Consider the following 13,682-nt stretch of genomic DNA (forward strand, 5'->3'; position numbering starts at 1 on the left):
TCAGTTGAAGGCCGGGTTACGGACCCCTGAGAGGGTGCTGGAGGAGGCTGCACTCTTGCCTTTGAGGAGGGTGAGGGAGAAGATGAAGAAGCACACGCTCATGACGGCCAGGATAATCACGCCCGAGAGGAGTGCACTGGTCACTGTGTTCATGCGAAAGCCCGGAGTGCTCAGCTGGCCTGGAAAGAAAAAGAGCATTCTGTTCAAAGAGATTCCGTCTGTGAATACGCTGTAGTGTTAATTTAACTCAGAGACTGTACAGTACAAACATATATATATTATTCATGAACCTATTTGTAAATAATGTATAAACTAAGAATTAGAAAAGGGCACGCCGCAGGGGACATATCTCAGGGCTGGATAAGTCATGGCTTGGATTTACTAAATGTCTGTCTGCCGTCTGACCGGCTGTCGGCATGCTGACATCACTGATACTAAACATGGTAACAGCCGAATGCTGAAACAATGCCCAAATTTGGAGATGAGTATAACATCCGCATGCTGAAACAATCACTGATACTAAACAGTGTCGCCACCATGGTAACAGCCGCATGCCTACATTTGGAGATGAGCATGCTGACATCAGACGTCATACTCTGAGGTCATAGTACTGACATCACAGACTAGCCTGGACACGGAGCACCATGTATGGGCATAAAGATCTGCCCAACGAGCACTCCAACATGAAACACCATATATGGGCATAAAGATCTTCCCAACGGCCACTCCAACATTACTTCTGGGCATAGGAGGACAACAATCTCTCATATACTGTGCACACCCTCCGGGCACATGACTAGTTAACGAAAACGTTCACATTTTGGCACCACTATAACCAGAAGCGACAGTTTTGGAGGATGCACTTTACAGAGGCTTCTTATTGTGGGATTCCAATTTGGGGTGGATTGCTATGCTATATTTGTAGAATTATGGAAATCTGCAAGGCAGAAATGGAGAATGGCCTACAGTTCAAGAGTTATAGGCCAAAACACAAAGCTCAACCATGAGGCAGATTAGAAAAGGTTTAAAGTTGGGGCGCCTGCTGGCCTACCGGTCCAGGCGCATACCACATAGGCTCAGTGTAGCCTGACAGCATGTTGCTGGTTCGAGTCCCGATCCCGACTACCTTTGCTGTGTGTCGTTCTTGGTCTACTGGGAGTGTGCATGCAAGGTTTGATGCCAACAGACATACAGGCCTACACAAACAAACAGGGGCAATAACAATCTCTGGCAAAGATAAGAAGATTACAGTATAATGTCATTAAAATGCTTACCCAGTTGTGAATTGTTGGTTGGTGTGTCGTCTGTAAAAGACAATAAGTTCAATTACGTGTAATAAAGATCATCCCAGAACACAGTATGAGTCAACAGGATGCCCATAGGCACTTGATGAAAGGCTAAAACAGTATCTGCCCAAGTCAGCTGAAGACTCTTTCACCATCACCCTATTCAGTTTTACAAGACTAAAGCCTTATAATGATATACAATCGGATATTATACCTCAGAAAACTCACCCTAAATAAATGATATAGTCGTTGTTGGGTGGAAACCTTGTATGTCCAAAACCGTTTGTTTTTATATTTAAACGAAAAATTAACTAAACTAGTGAAAACAGCCGATCTACAAGCACACCGCGAGGCGTTGTGTGCTTGTAGATCTGCTGTTTTCACTACTTTTGTGCAACGGCCTTGTCTGATGAAGCAGGGCTTTACTTCGCGAAAAAACATACAAATTTGAAACTTGGAGATACAGGTTTTCTGCCCGACAGTGACGATATAAAGAAATGCGAAGGGCAAGAGCCGAGCAGCACTGGAAGAGTATGACAGTATAATTTTCCACTGTTTAAAGGTTAAAGGAGGGACCGTGACAGATTACTGCACTGTGACGTTTCAGGTTTCAGTTCAAAGACATCGCATCTCAGACAGAATCTGTGCTGAGAGATTTATAACAGTAACAGGAGGAGCTGCTGCTGCTCTGGTTTAGTGTTCTGGTGTGATGAAGATGGAGAAATGCATTCAGTGTAAACGAAAAAAGAATATCCTTGTTGTCGGGCAAGAAACATTGTACCTCCTTATTTTTTTTTATGGTGTAATGCGACATGTTGTGAGCTTATACATCGGCTACTCGTTGCTATTTTTGAAATGTTTTTCAAGTGAAAGTGGTTATGTCTATCGGAAGGTTTTATGAATAGTGAACCAATGAAAAGTATTGACAGGAGCTTGTGGACTAATAATAACTACACTGGATCTATCCAGTGACAGTTTTGGGCACCCGACAGTGAGTTACATCTTATAGCAGTGTTTCTCAAACTTTCAAATGTCAAGGTCTCCCCCTTAACTCTGACAATGTACAAATGGAACCAAATGAACCCGTTAGGGTTCATTTGGTTCCATTTGTACACTGTCAGAGTTACAGACGTGTAAGGGTCAATTTAGAGCCCCCTAAAGGAACCCACAAAGTCCCTGGAATGCACTTTGAGAACCACGGTCTTCATAGAACCATACCACTCCGTGTGATTATAGGCCCCGCAGTAATGACAGCATTTCCAGACGCAGATGTCGATTCCGTATGCTCTGGGATGTCTCTTTTTTTCCTGCTACCACAGATCTGTGGAGACAATAGAGATATATACATAACATGTGTTATGCTGTATGTGAATGTAGGCTCCTCCTATAGATTGAAACCTATATCATACACAGCAGGTTTTGTGTTTTTCCACTTGAACGACGTTGAAGTGACTCGGTTAGTGGCTTGAGAAGGAGCAAGAGAATATACTGACAGCTCACTGGTAGATAATGTGTGCCCAGTCCAGCACTAATACTGTGAATCCATTCCTTTCTAAGGAACTGATGCTAGTCTATTACTGATGTTATGTTAATACATTTAAATTTCATCACATTATAAAGTATGAAATTCTCTGTTTATATTGTCTCATTCTCTCTTTTTGAGATAGCACACATATAATACTACATTATTTGATCAAATCTGGCTCCATGCCATTGTAACTTGGCTGATTACTTTGTGTTGAGAGGCATAGTTGGCTACCAATAAACAACATGTAATTGTGTAATATGGCTCTGTAGAGGCAATTAATAATGACAATATTGCCATGAAAAGGACAATAGAGACTGGGTCCATTTTGACAGCCATCAGTGCTGCTTGGTCAGTTGACAGTGACATTGGGACCAGTTTATACTTTGTTGCACAATGGTGTCACTCGCCAAAAAGAACAGATTTATCAGGTAAAATCATGATGTGCATCATTGTACGCTGAAGTATAAATTGGGCCTTGTGGGCAGGGGTGTCACACCAAATTCTGGGCCCTGGGTACAAAGACAGGGCGGTTGAGTGCTCACAGCGTGGCACTCTGTGAGCTTGTATATCTGCTATTTTTCAATAGTTAAAGTATGTGTTATACTCTATGTGTCCTCCTATAGATTGAAACCTATATCATACATGCAGGTTTTGTGTTTTTCCACTTGAACGACGTTGAAGTGAGTCGGTTAGTGGCTTGAGAAGGAGCAAGAGAACATACCGACTGCTCACTGGTAGATAATGTGTGTCCAGCACTAATACGGCCCCTCCACCTTGGGCCCTAGTAACTCATTCTCACTGTCCCCCCTTGTGACGCCCCTCACATCCCCCTGATGGCTTGATGATTAGGTCTCACCGGCATGAGCAGTGGACAATCATCCGCTCGGCACAGCTTGGTGACGCAGTGCAGAAAGACGGTGGACATCTTCTGGTTTTTGTGTTTGACAAAGCGGAACACTTCGAAGGCGAATCGTCCCATTTGGCTCTTGCCATTCTCAAAGACGGTCGTCTGTGGGTCTTTTTCACAGCTACCTCAGGACAGAAACATACACACATTATGATCGGAAAGCAGCATCTGAAAAATGCAAACAAACTATTTTTCCAAGTCGACTCGACTCAGTAAAAAGTTGAGTTGAAGTCGACTTTATCGTTTGATGGCGGCATCACATCACACATGATTTTGGGGGGGTCCCCAGATGATTAACTTAATGTGAAACATTGTTTTCTCACTCAACTGTAAACAAACCAACATCAAGTTTAAGTGTATAGAGGGTATCTGCACATTTCTAAAGTGCCAATTAAAGGACTTTTTAATACCTCTAAAATGGCAAATTAAACATTGGCCAAATTGTCAAATATATAGAGGCAGAAATTGTGAAAATAGCCGATCTACATGTAGATAGAATGTATATATATATATACATATATATATATATATATATATATATTTTTTTTTTTTTCTTTTTTTTTTTTCTTTCAACTTTCTCTGGTGGGAGTCGACTTGTGTAATGAAGTCGACTGAGTCGACTTGTCGACTTTTTCGTTAATGCCCTAATACAAACTCAAAGATATTACTCAAAGGTATTGGTTACCTAAAGAAAAGGTCGTATCGGAGGTCATCAGTGGGGTTTCCAGAGGGAGTGGTGTAACAGTAGTCCATGAGCACATTCCATCTATTTGATTAAAAAAAAGTCAGATTTCAGGGTCATTAATGTACTGTAGGCGCAATCACGTGAATATACCAGTGGTTTTGGATTCATGTCAATTTGTGTTTTCAGATATTTAACCACTTGAACCGTCAATACTTAATAAACTTGACCGTTCACTCTGTACTTTTCCCCCTCTACACCAAAGCTCTGCTATAGCCATGCAGAGACTTGCGCTGCGAGGCGTTGTGAGCTTGTAGATCTGCTATTTTTGGCTAAAGTTCTCCGAATATGGACACTAGGGTTCAAGTGGTCATTATAAAAAAAGGAGAAAAACTCATTTCTATCACTCAAAGATTTGGAGGACCCCCTGTAGTAACTGAGGACCCCCTAGGTGTCCCGGACCCCCTGTTGAAGACCCTTGCTGTAGCAGATCTACAAGCTCACAATGCGGCGCAAAAAGAGCTTGTGGATTTGTTTTCTAATTTATGGAATTTCTTTGGTTATTCTTTTTTTTCTTTTTTCCTTTGATTTATTCATGAAATTACTGAAAGAATATTTTTTATTATTCTTTTTTTTTTTTTTTTTTTTTATGTTTTGAAATAATAATAATTAAAAACAAAACATAGGAAACATCTCATAGTAAGTCTCTGCATGGCTACAACAAGGCAACGGTAATTTGAAGACACGGACAAAAAAAGTGACTGTAAAATTAGGCGTATACGGTACAATATACATTTCTGTACAATATGCTGTACAGTATGTATTTCTGTTCATACTGTGTGTCCTTGTGTGTAATGCAGTTTGGCGCCCTTTGTTGCTTCTGTTCTAGTGGACCCGTTGAACTTGAAATTGGACACACATCTCATATGAAGACGACAGAAACAGTGAATTTAGCAGGAAGGGGGGAAGGGGGGCTATCTAAGGTTATCCGGGCTAAGAAGACCAGGCCTGGCTGGTTGTTGTTTCACTGTCAAATCACAGGCCTGCCCACAGTGTGTCATCAGCAACAGAACACAACAGAACACAGTCGGGTCACATGTGACGTAAGACAGAATTATTATGTCACATTATGTTTTGGATGCCAAAGCTGAGAATGATTTGGCATCACGGCACAATATTATTCCTCACAGATGTGTCAAAAGCAGATATGGCTCTAAATTGACTTCACTTGTGCGTCCGACCGTCCGTATATGGAACCCAGCCAAATAATCTAGGCCAGTGGTATCATTCTTCATCTGCATTCTGTCAAAGAATGCGTCATCTCACTGTCCTACTTATTGCTTTACTGAGAGCAGAAATAGCACACTGAGTTTGGTAGGATGGGGCGGCTCCCTATGCCACTTTACAATCTGATTTGTCTCTCCTTTCTGTTACTCTGCAAAGGAAATGTGTACTTACTTATATAACACATGGCAATAATAAATACAAGTCTTGTGCTCAGTATAACTGCACACTGTAATGCAATTGTTTTAGACTTAAGTGTCATTCCCACCAGGCACTATAAAGATAAAGATAAAGATACAAATTTAGATTGGGTACGCATTATTGCGTATTATTTTATGCTTTAACTATAAAAAAATAGCAGATCTACAAGCTCACATCGCGGCTGCAAGCTTGTAGATCTGCTATTTTTGAAAAATCTTGAACATTCCTTCTAAGGTTTTTTTGAAAAACACACGTTTCTATGTCAGTGGTTCTCAAACTCTTTCATGTCAAGGACCCCTAGAATTATATGTATTTGACCGCCGACCCCCGTCTCAAAATATTTTATATCAGGGACCCCCCAGAAGCAAATATTTGAGTTACAAATGTTCACTTTAAAAATTAGTTATTCAAAGATTTGCACAAATTGTCATGATTTTTCTAAAATAGCAGATCTACAAGCTTGCAGCGCGGCACTCGGTGCCACGCTGTGAGCTTGTATATCAATTTACACTTTCAGAAAACAAAATACGCTTTTTTCAAAATAATTTAATAAATTAAAAAAGAAGGGGAAAATAAATCCATGAATGGTTTAAATAAATAGGGAAAATATCAGGTCTAGAGGCTACAAGAGCTTGTAGATTGGCTAGGTTTACTATTAAATAGGGCTTAAGTTTGTAGTTTGGACATCAAATTTCTCTTTTGGGCCTCTAGTTAAAAGGTTTGGGAACTGCTGAACTACATATCCTTATACGTAGGATCATTGGCCTCAATTTGATATTCTGTGCCACAGATACATTGATTGCCTTGCCTTGGGATTCCCTTTGACATTATTGTCTCCACCAGCCGAAGGCATGGGGGAGAGTATGTTTTCCCCTTCGTCCGTCCGTGTGTCTGTGTGTCCGTGCGTCCGTGCGTCCGTCCGTGTTTCCTCGCAGTTTGTGTGCAGCTAATCTCAGTCGCCGTTGGCCCGGTCGCTGCCAAAGTGAGCACACACATTCCCTGGATGCCAATCTAGAACCTCTGCCCTAAATTTTTCATGGGCCTTTTCTAGCGCCACCTAGTGGCCGATGTTCGCAAAACACATTTCTGTGCACTACTCTTACAGATTTCATCCAAAAATCCTACAAATCGGTAGGCAGTATCTCGACAGTCATGTGATCGACACGGATCTGTCCGATTTTGCATATTCCATCCTGATTGGCTAAGATTGGCTTCCAAAATTTGTATGATTGAGCCGTTTTGAACAAAATGCCTCAAATCCCAAACGCAAAGTGCAATTATCATGAAATCGCGCACACACGTTCCCACTAGGTCAAGGAAGAAATGCCACTTAATTTTTTTTAAATCAGCCTCATGGTGGCGCTATAACAGGCCGATTTGTGGTTTTACCTATAACTCTACCGATCAGTTTCAAACTTTGTAAGCGCACTCCCTAGAGGCCAAGGAAAAACCCTTTCCCTGCATTTTTCACATCAGCCTTTTATAGCACCACCAGGAGGCCGACTTATGTAAAACACATTTTTTCCTATTATTCCTTGAGATTTTATCCAAAAATCATGCAAATTGGTACACTGTATCTCTATAGTCATGTGATCAAGTCCGATCCGTCTGATATTTCATATTCCATCCTAATTGGCTAATATTGGCTTCCAAAGTTTGTCACTGAGCGCGCTATTGCTTGTTTCACCTGTGTGTTGAATGACCTATATGTGATGGACCTGTTGTAAATGCTTGATGTGAAGCTTAATCTGTTGAAACGTTGGTGATTCATATTAAAATGTTAGATATCAGAGCGTGACTCCTTTAAGTTTTGTAATGGTATTACACATTTGCATAGAAGAAGACTATTACACAGTGGACAAAGTGGCAGACAGCAGCGCTGCAGTCAGGTTTTACCATTCAGTAAATTATAAAACTGGGAAAACTGAAACTTACCACTTGACACTGGATAGACTAGAGCAGGGGGTTCCTAAACTTTTGGGGCTCAAGGCACCCCTAGAAATGTATCTTTCATCCGAAGCGCCCCTAAATTATATTCCTAATTTTCACTCCCGGCACCTTATATTATGTTGCAAGGAAAACGTTGACATAATAGACAGTTTGGTTAGAACTGACTGAAAATAATGTTGTATTTCAAGTTTAAAATGATACTAAATATATATTTTCAAGTGTCCAAATAAATTCTGACTATTATCAAATGATCTCGCGGCACCCCTGGACTGGTGTCGCGGCACCCCAGGGTGCCCCGTCACCCACTTTGAAAACCCCTGGACTAGAGAGGCTGGAGTGTCAAAACAACATATTTTGATGATTACACTGCAGATTCCACTCAAATCACTCAGATTCAATAGTTTGCACATACCTTCGATCCAGGTTGGAGGCTTTAACGGCTGCAAACACCCTGGTCTTCAGTGTGAGGCCTGCCATGGGTATGGACAGCTGCTGCACGTACGACGAGTCCTACAGCACGCAACCAGTGGTGGAAAAAAGTACTCACATGTTTAGGGCTGTCACAATTATTACATAATCGTCTAATCGCAATTATTTTACATAATCGCAATTATTTTTCATAATCTTCATAATCGTGAATGTTGAAAGTGTTTCATATATAAGTAAAAATCACACCCGTGTGAACTGAGCGGTGGTTTATCTCCCCCCGCCCCCCCCCCCTGTGTGTGTGTGTGTGTGTGTGTGTGTGTGCGTGTGTGCCTGGCCTGGCCTGGCCTGAAAACAGCGCCCCTCCCTTAACATATGTGGTCATAAAAGGTACTACACCACTTGAGGCTACATACAGACCCACCCACATACATACATACATACATACATACAAACAAACAAACAAACATACATACCTACACACACGGCCACGCTATGGAGACGGTGTGACCACCGCTCAAAAATAGTGGAAATAGCAGATCTACAAGCTCACAACGCGTCGCATCGCGACGCGTTGTGAGCTTGTAGATCGGCTATTTCCACTATCAATGTTATTTTTTAAGTAGAAAGTTGTCAAATATGTCCATTATTTCTTTGTATATTTAGGTCATGTGTCTTATCTGCCACGTGCAACTTCAAAGCCTAAAAGCCAAACAGAAATGTAATTATCAACGACAAAAACACAATTAAATCGTTAATCGCAATTATTTGAGTGACAATTAATCGTCATGTAAAATGTCATATCGTGACAGCCCTACACATGTTTTACTTAAGTAAAAGTATCAATACTGCAATGTAGAAATACTCTCTTACAAGTCCGGAATTCAAAATGTACTTGAGTAAAAGTACAAAAGTATTGGCATCAAAATGTATTAAATTACCAAAAGTAATGTTCATTATGCAGAATGTCCCATTTCAAGTTTTCAAATATATACAATATTTGCCTCTGAGATCAGTGAGATGTAGTGGAGTAGAAGTAAACGTATTGAAATTTGGAAATAATCCAGTAAAGTAAAAGTACCTCAAAATTAAGTACAGTAATTGAGTAAATGTACTTAGTTACTTTACACCACTGTATGCTATGCAACCACATACTAAATGTCACAGCATGATGATTTGTTCATTATCACTGCAAATAGTGCATTGCAGCACATTGATTAATTTCTGAATAAGCCCATTTAGAGTATTTAATCAAAAAGTGTCAGTTAATTTTCTGTGGAGCTTGAAATGAATAATGGTTGTGAGCTATTAACCATTATTCTGAATATTCGCCAAAAATAGCCAATCTGCAAACTCACATTGGATCATCTGTTTTTGGCAATGTGTAGATGGGGGGAAAAAAAGAGAGGACTTCTACTTGTAATGTAAATTCCACTACAAGACTGTACATTCCAATGATTTCCATTAATGTTACAATTGTAGATGCAGAACATACTACTTCTCCTACAATGTATATATTATTTGTAGTTTTGTATGCAGTTTCGGAGTTTCAAATCATTGTAGCCAGTAAATAATAAATATATGAGAGTGATTACAACCCTCCTAATATGAATATAGATTGAACTTTCAATGCAGTAGTAATATATGTATAGGTAATATGAACTTACATTGTAAAGCAGTAGATTCAGTGTGCTGATGAAAGTACCATTGCTGTCCTTCACTGAGATTGCAGCAGCCGACCTTTAATACAAAATCAAAAAGTCAGACTTCCTTTATTCCCTGCATGGGCCGATTCCACAAAATGTCTTCTAAACAGTTCTCTGTGTCTTATATTTGACAATTTGGCCAATGTTTAATTTGTCATTTCAGAGGTATTAACAAAATCAATAACCAAAGACAATGCATAGCTATTTTTTCCAGGACCTTCCAGGACCCTTGATCAATTCCAAAACTTTTCCAGTACTGGAAAAATATTTTTCTAATTTCAAAATATTTCCAGGAATTTCATGACCGTGGGAACAGTGTTGATTTTGTCGACTAAAACTATGACGAAAAATAATTGTCGACTGTGTTTTTTTCACTGACGAAAACAAAATGAAAACTAAATAAAAACTAATCTGTGATGCCTAAAACTAAGACTAAATATATTGACAATTTCGTCAACAAAATAAAAACTAGACTAAAACGTTAGGGAGGGACAGTCATTTTATGTTTGGTTGCTCTCAGGTGTTGCATGCTGAAAATAGCCTATCTACAAGCTCACAGATCAGCTATTTTCATCACGCAACCAAGTGTAAAATCAGCCATTACCATGTCATCAAGGCCTGCCAAAATACATTTTAGTTGACTAATTACTGTAGATTTAGTCGCCTAAAATCTTATGATATTTAGTCGACTAAAATTAGACTAAAACTAAAACTTTTCAGGTGACTAAATTATGACTAAAACTAAAAGACATTTTATTCAAAAGACTATGACTAAAACTAAATCAAAATTTGCTGTCAAAAACAACACTGCGTGGGAACCCTGTATAAATGACTTACGAGGCAAGCTGTGTATTGTTGACCAGGTACTCCAGAGGGTAGCTACAGCTGAACTTGTAAAGCAGACCGGGCAGGTAGCTGATAATGGTGGGAGGATCTGGCGTATCGATGTACCCCGACACGTTCCCTATCTGCACCAGTGACAGGTTCCCATAGGCGTTGGGTCCATGACCGGAGGAGACCTGCAACAAACCACAGCACTGTGAGCAATACCCATCCCATCCCAGCCAATCCCCGCTATTATTTTATCCTTATCAGACAGAATGACGGTCGATAACATCACTCAAACTATTCAGTATACTAATGCGCCTTCCTAATCCTCTTATCTGAGCATCCAACTTCCACACAAACCATCCTGCTCAGTCCAACTCGTCGCTCATCACACAATGGGGGGGAAGAAAAACTAAACATTTGCTAAAGGTGCTCTTTAAAGTAAACGCTCCCTTTTCTTAAGAAAGAAAAAAGAAAAGAAAATACATTTTCCAAGAGCAGACAATCACCATGATTGTTTCCCACATCCACTTGTCACCATCAAAGTATGAAGTGAAGTAGCCAGTACAAATTACAGTTACAGTTTAGGCATTAAGCAGACGCTCTTATCCAGAGTGGCTTACAAAGTGCAAGTTTAGAGTAAGAGCCAGGAAAATGTGTCAAGTGTCAGATCTTATCTTTGTTGTTGAAAGAGTTATCTTTGTTGTTTTAAAAGCTTTTGGTCTCAGTCATTTTCTGTGCTTCCTATGTAAAATGTATTACTTTTATCCACAAGTTTCCGCGGGAGTTTACTGGAGACTATCGGGACCAAACTTCCGGGTTTAACAGCAGACATACAAGCTCACGTCGCGTCGCAGATGCAACCCGTTGTGAGCTTGTAAATCGGCGCCGGAAGCTCGGTACAGACGTCTGCGCAATGCACTATGGGGCGTTGGAAACTCGTGGATAGACAGTTATCTAATAATCCATGACACTTGAATAATTGAAGCGTGCCAATGTCACTAAAACTCTACTCAATTTTGGTGTGCAACACACAATACATTTTGGTCAAGACGAGTAAGTAGTGAGTGCTCGCGTGGCGCAGTGGTAAAGTGCCTGCCCAGTGCCCACCACTGCAGAGGTCCTGGGTTAGAATCCACTGTGGTGGCTTTGTCGAACGTCTACGAACAAAATTGGCCTGTGTTCGGGGGAAGGGAAGCCGGGTGGGGAAGGTGATAATTGTTCACTGCACGTATTCCTACAGGCTGTGGCAGAACCTGTCAGCAGGGAGTGTTGGGCGGGAGGAATAGGACGAAGGCTCCACGTCCTCCCAGTCAGTAGGGTACAACACAAATGTGTGGAGAGGAATCAGTTGTCATAACGACTGATGGAATCAATATTCATGCTTGGCCCTTTTGCAAGTGAGTGAATTCACTGTCAATTGACTTTTGTAGGCAATGGGAATCGTTAACTAAGTAGACTACGTTTTCTAATTTGTAAGATTAATATACAAGGTTAACACACGAAAAAGAAAATGAAAAAATAACATTACTATATTATTAAATTGCATTTACTCCCTTCTTCGTACCACTAGGGCATTGCCGCAGGTCTCCAGTGATGCCAGGCTGATGCTGAAGAGCACAACCGTGGGGAAAGTGTTGTTGTTGATGAATCCACGGCAGTGGGCATCACCATGGCGACCATTGAGGGCCAGGTCGGTGTCAGTGTAGCCGGAGAAGAGCACCGGGCAGAAGTTGATCTTGAGCGTGATTGTCTGCACACCGCAGTACACGCTGATGTCCCGCTCCGCTACCACAGACAACACAAACATAATGCACAGGCCATGGGTATCACTGCACGCTGTCACATCACTAAATAAAATATGATACAGATACGAGTACCTCAGTCTCTTAATTGCATGAGAGACTGAGGTACTCTGCCTTATTATTATAAAACAATTTGTTTAGTATGACAAAAGTTCAATTCAAACTTCCACAGATGTGCTTAACAGCAATTTAACAAATACCTGAGGCGGATTCTAAAAACTCCTTCTAAATCCTAACAGTTCTCTGAAAAAAAACATATGTTGCTACTGTATACAGTACATATTCACCTAGCTAAAAACTAAAATAGCACAAATGCTTTCCCATATTGAATGGGTTAACCCACACATTCCTCTTTTGGGCAAATTATTATGGATTTAATTAAGAAATAGTAGAAAAAAATGGAAAATAGACCATTTACAAGCTCACAGTGCGTGATAAGTTGTGAGCTGGTAGATAAAAAATATGAAAAATTAGCCAATTGGACTTTACCCTTTTAAAGATTATGAAACTTTTTTCATGAATAAATCCCCGGCGTTGATTATAAAAAGTATATATATATATATATATATATATATATATATATATATAATCCATAGTTCCTCACCAGGGAAGCGACTGTGGAAGTTGGCATCACAGTTGTATCCATTGAACTGAGCTCCAACTGATAGGGCCTTAAAAAACAGCAAAAGAATCAAAAATATATGTTCCATTTCAGCACCTGAAAGAGAATAAAGAATTATATCAGTTATGCATTTAATATTTCATATTCAAGTTCATGTAGTTCACCCTAAGATATAATCTGACTGCCAGCATATGGAAATAAAACAAGACAACATCATCATTTGGTATTGTTGTAATAATGTTTTGCATATTTTTGCATATTATTCCTCAGAAGAACTGAGCAAATCTCATGCTAGTTTCCCAAAGAAATGTTTTAAAGCCTCTCCCACAGCACCAAAACTGTAAAATGTCCAAATGAATGACATTTGAAAATACCAGCAATCACGGCATCAAAGTAACAATACTTAACAGACAACTACTGTCATTACTAAAATATAAAGGCTTATCTCCTTGTGTGC

The 13,682-nt window shown here is 40.1% G+C and overlaps 1 protein-coding gene across 1 annotated transcript; it reads right to left on the reverse strand.

The window, feature by feature from the left end:
* Window positions 1-13,316, reverse strand: zpld1a (zona pellucida-like domain containing 1a; the record flags this gene model as incomplete). Its single annotated transcript, XM_080748809.1, has 10 exons — window positions 13,208-13,316; window positions 12,366-12,586; window positions 10,808-10,989; window positions 9,932-10,004; window positions 8,251-8,348; window positions 4,407-4,487; window positions 3,671-3,842; window positions 2,505-2,607; window positions 1,275-1,304; window positions 1-179 (listed from the first exon to the last, which is right to left on the reverse strand). The coding sequence occupies exons 1-10, from the start codon at window positions 13,311-13,313 to the stop codon at window positions 1-3; spliced, it is 1,245 nt and encodes a 414-aa protein (XP_080604935.1). The 5' UTR covers window positions 13,314-13,316.
* Window positions 13,317-13,682: the final 366 nt, after the last annotated feature.

The sequence above is a fragment of the Nannobrachium achirus genome (genome assembly GCF_963921795.1).
Source record: "Nannobrachium achirus genome assembly, chromosome: 19".
In the NCBI taxonomy this organism is placed as follows: Eukaryota; Metazoa; Chordata; class Actinopteri; order Myctophiformes; family Myctophidae; genus Nannobrachium; species Nannobrachium achirus.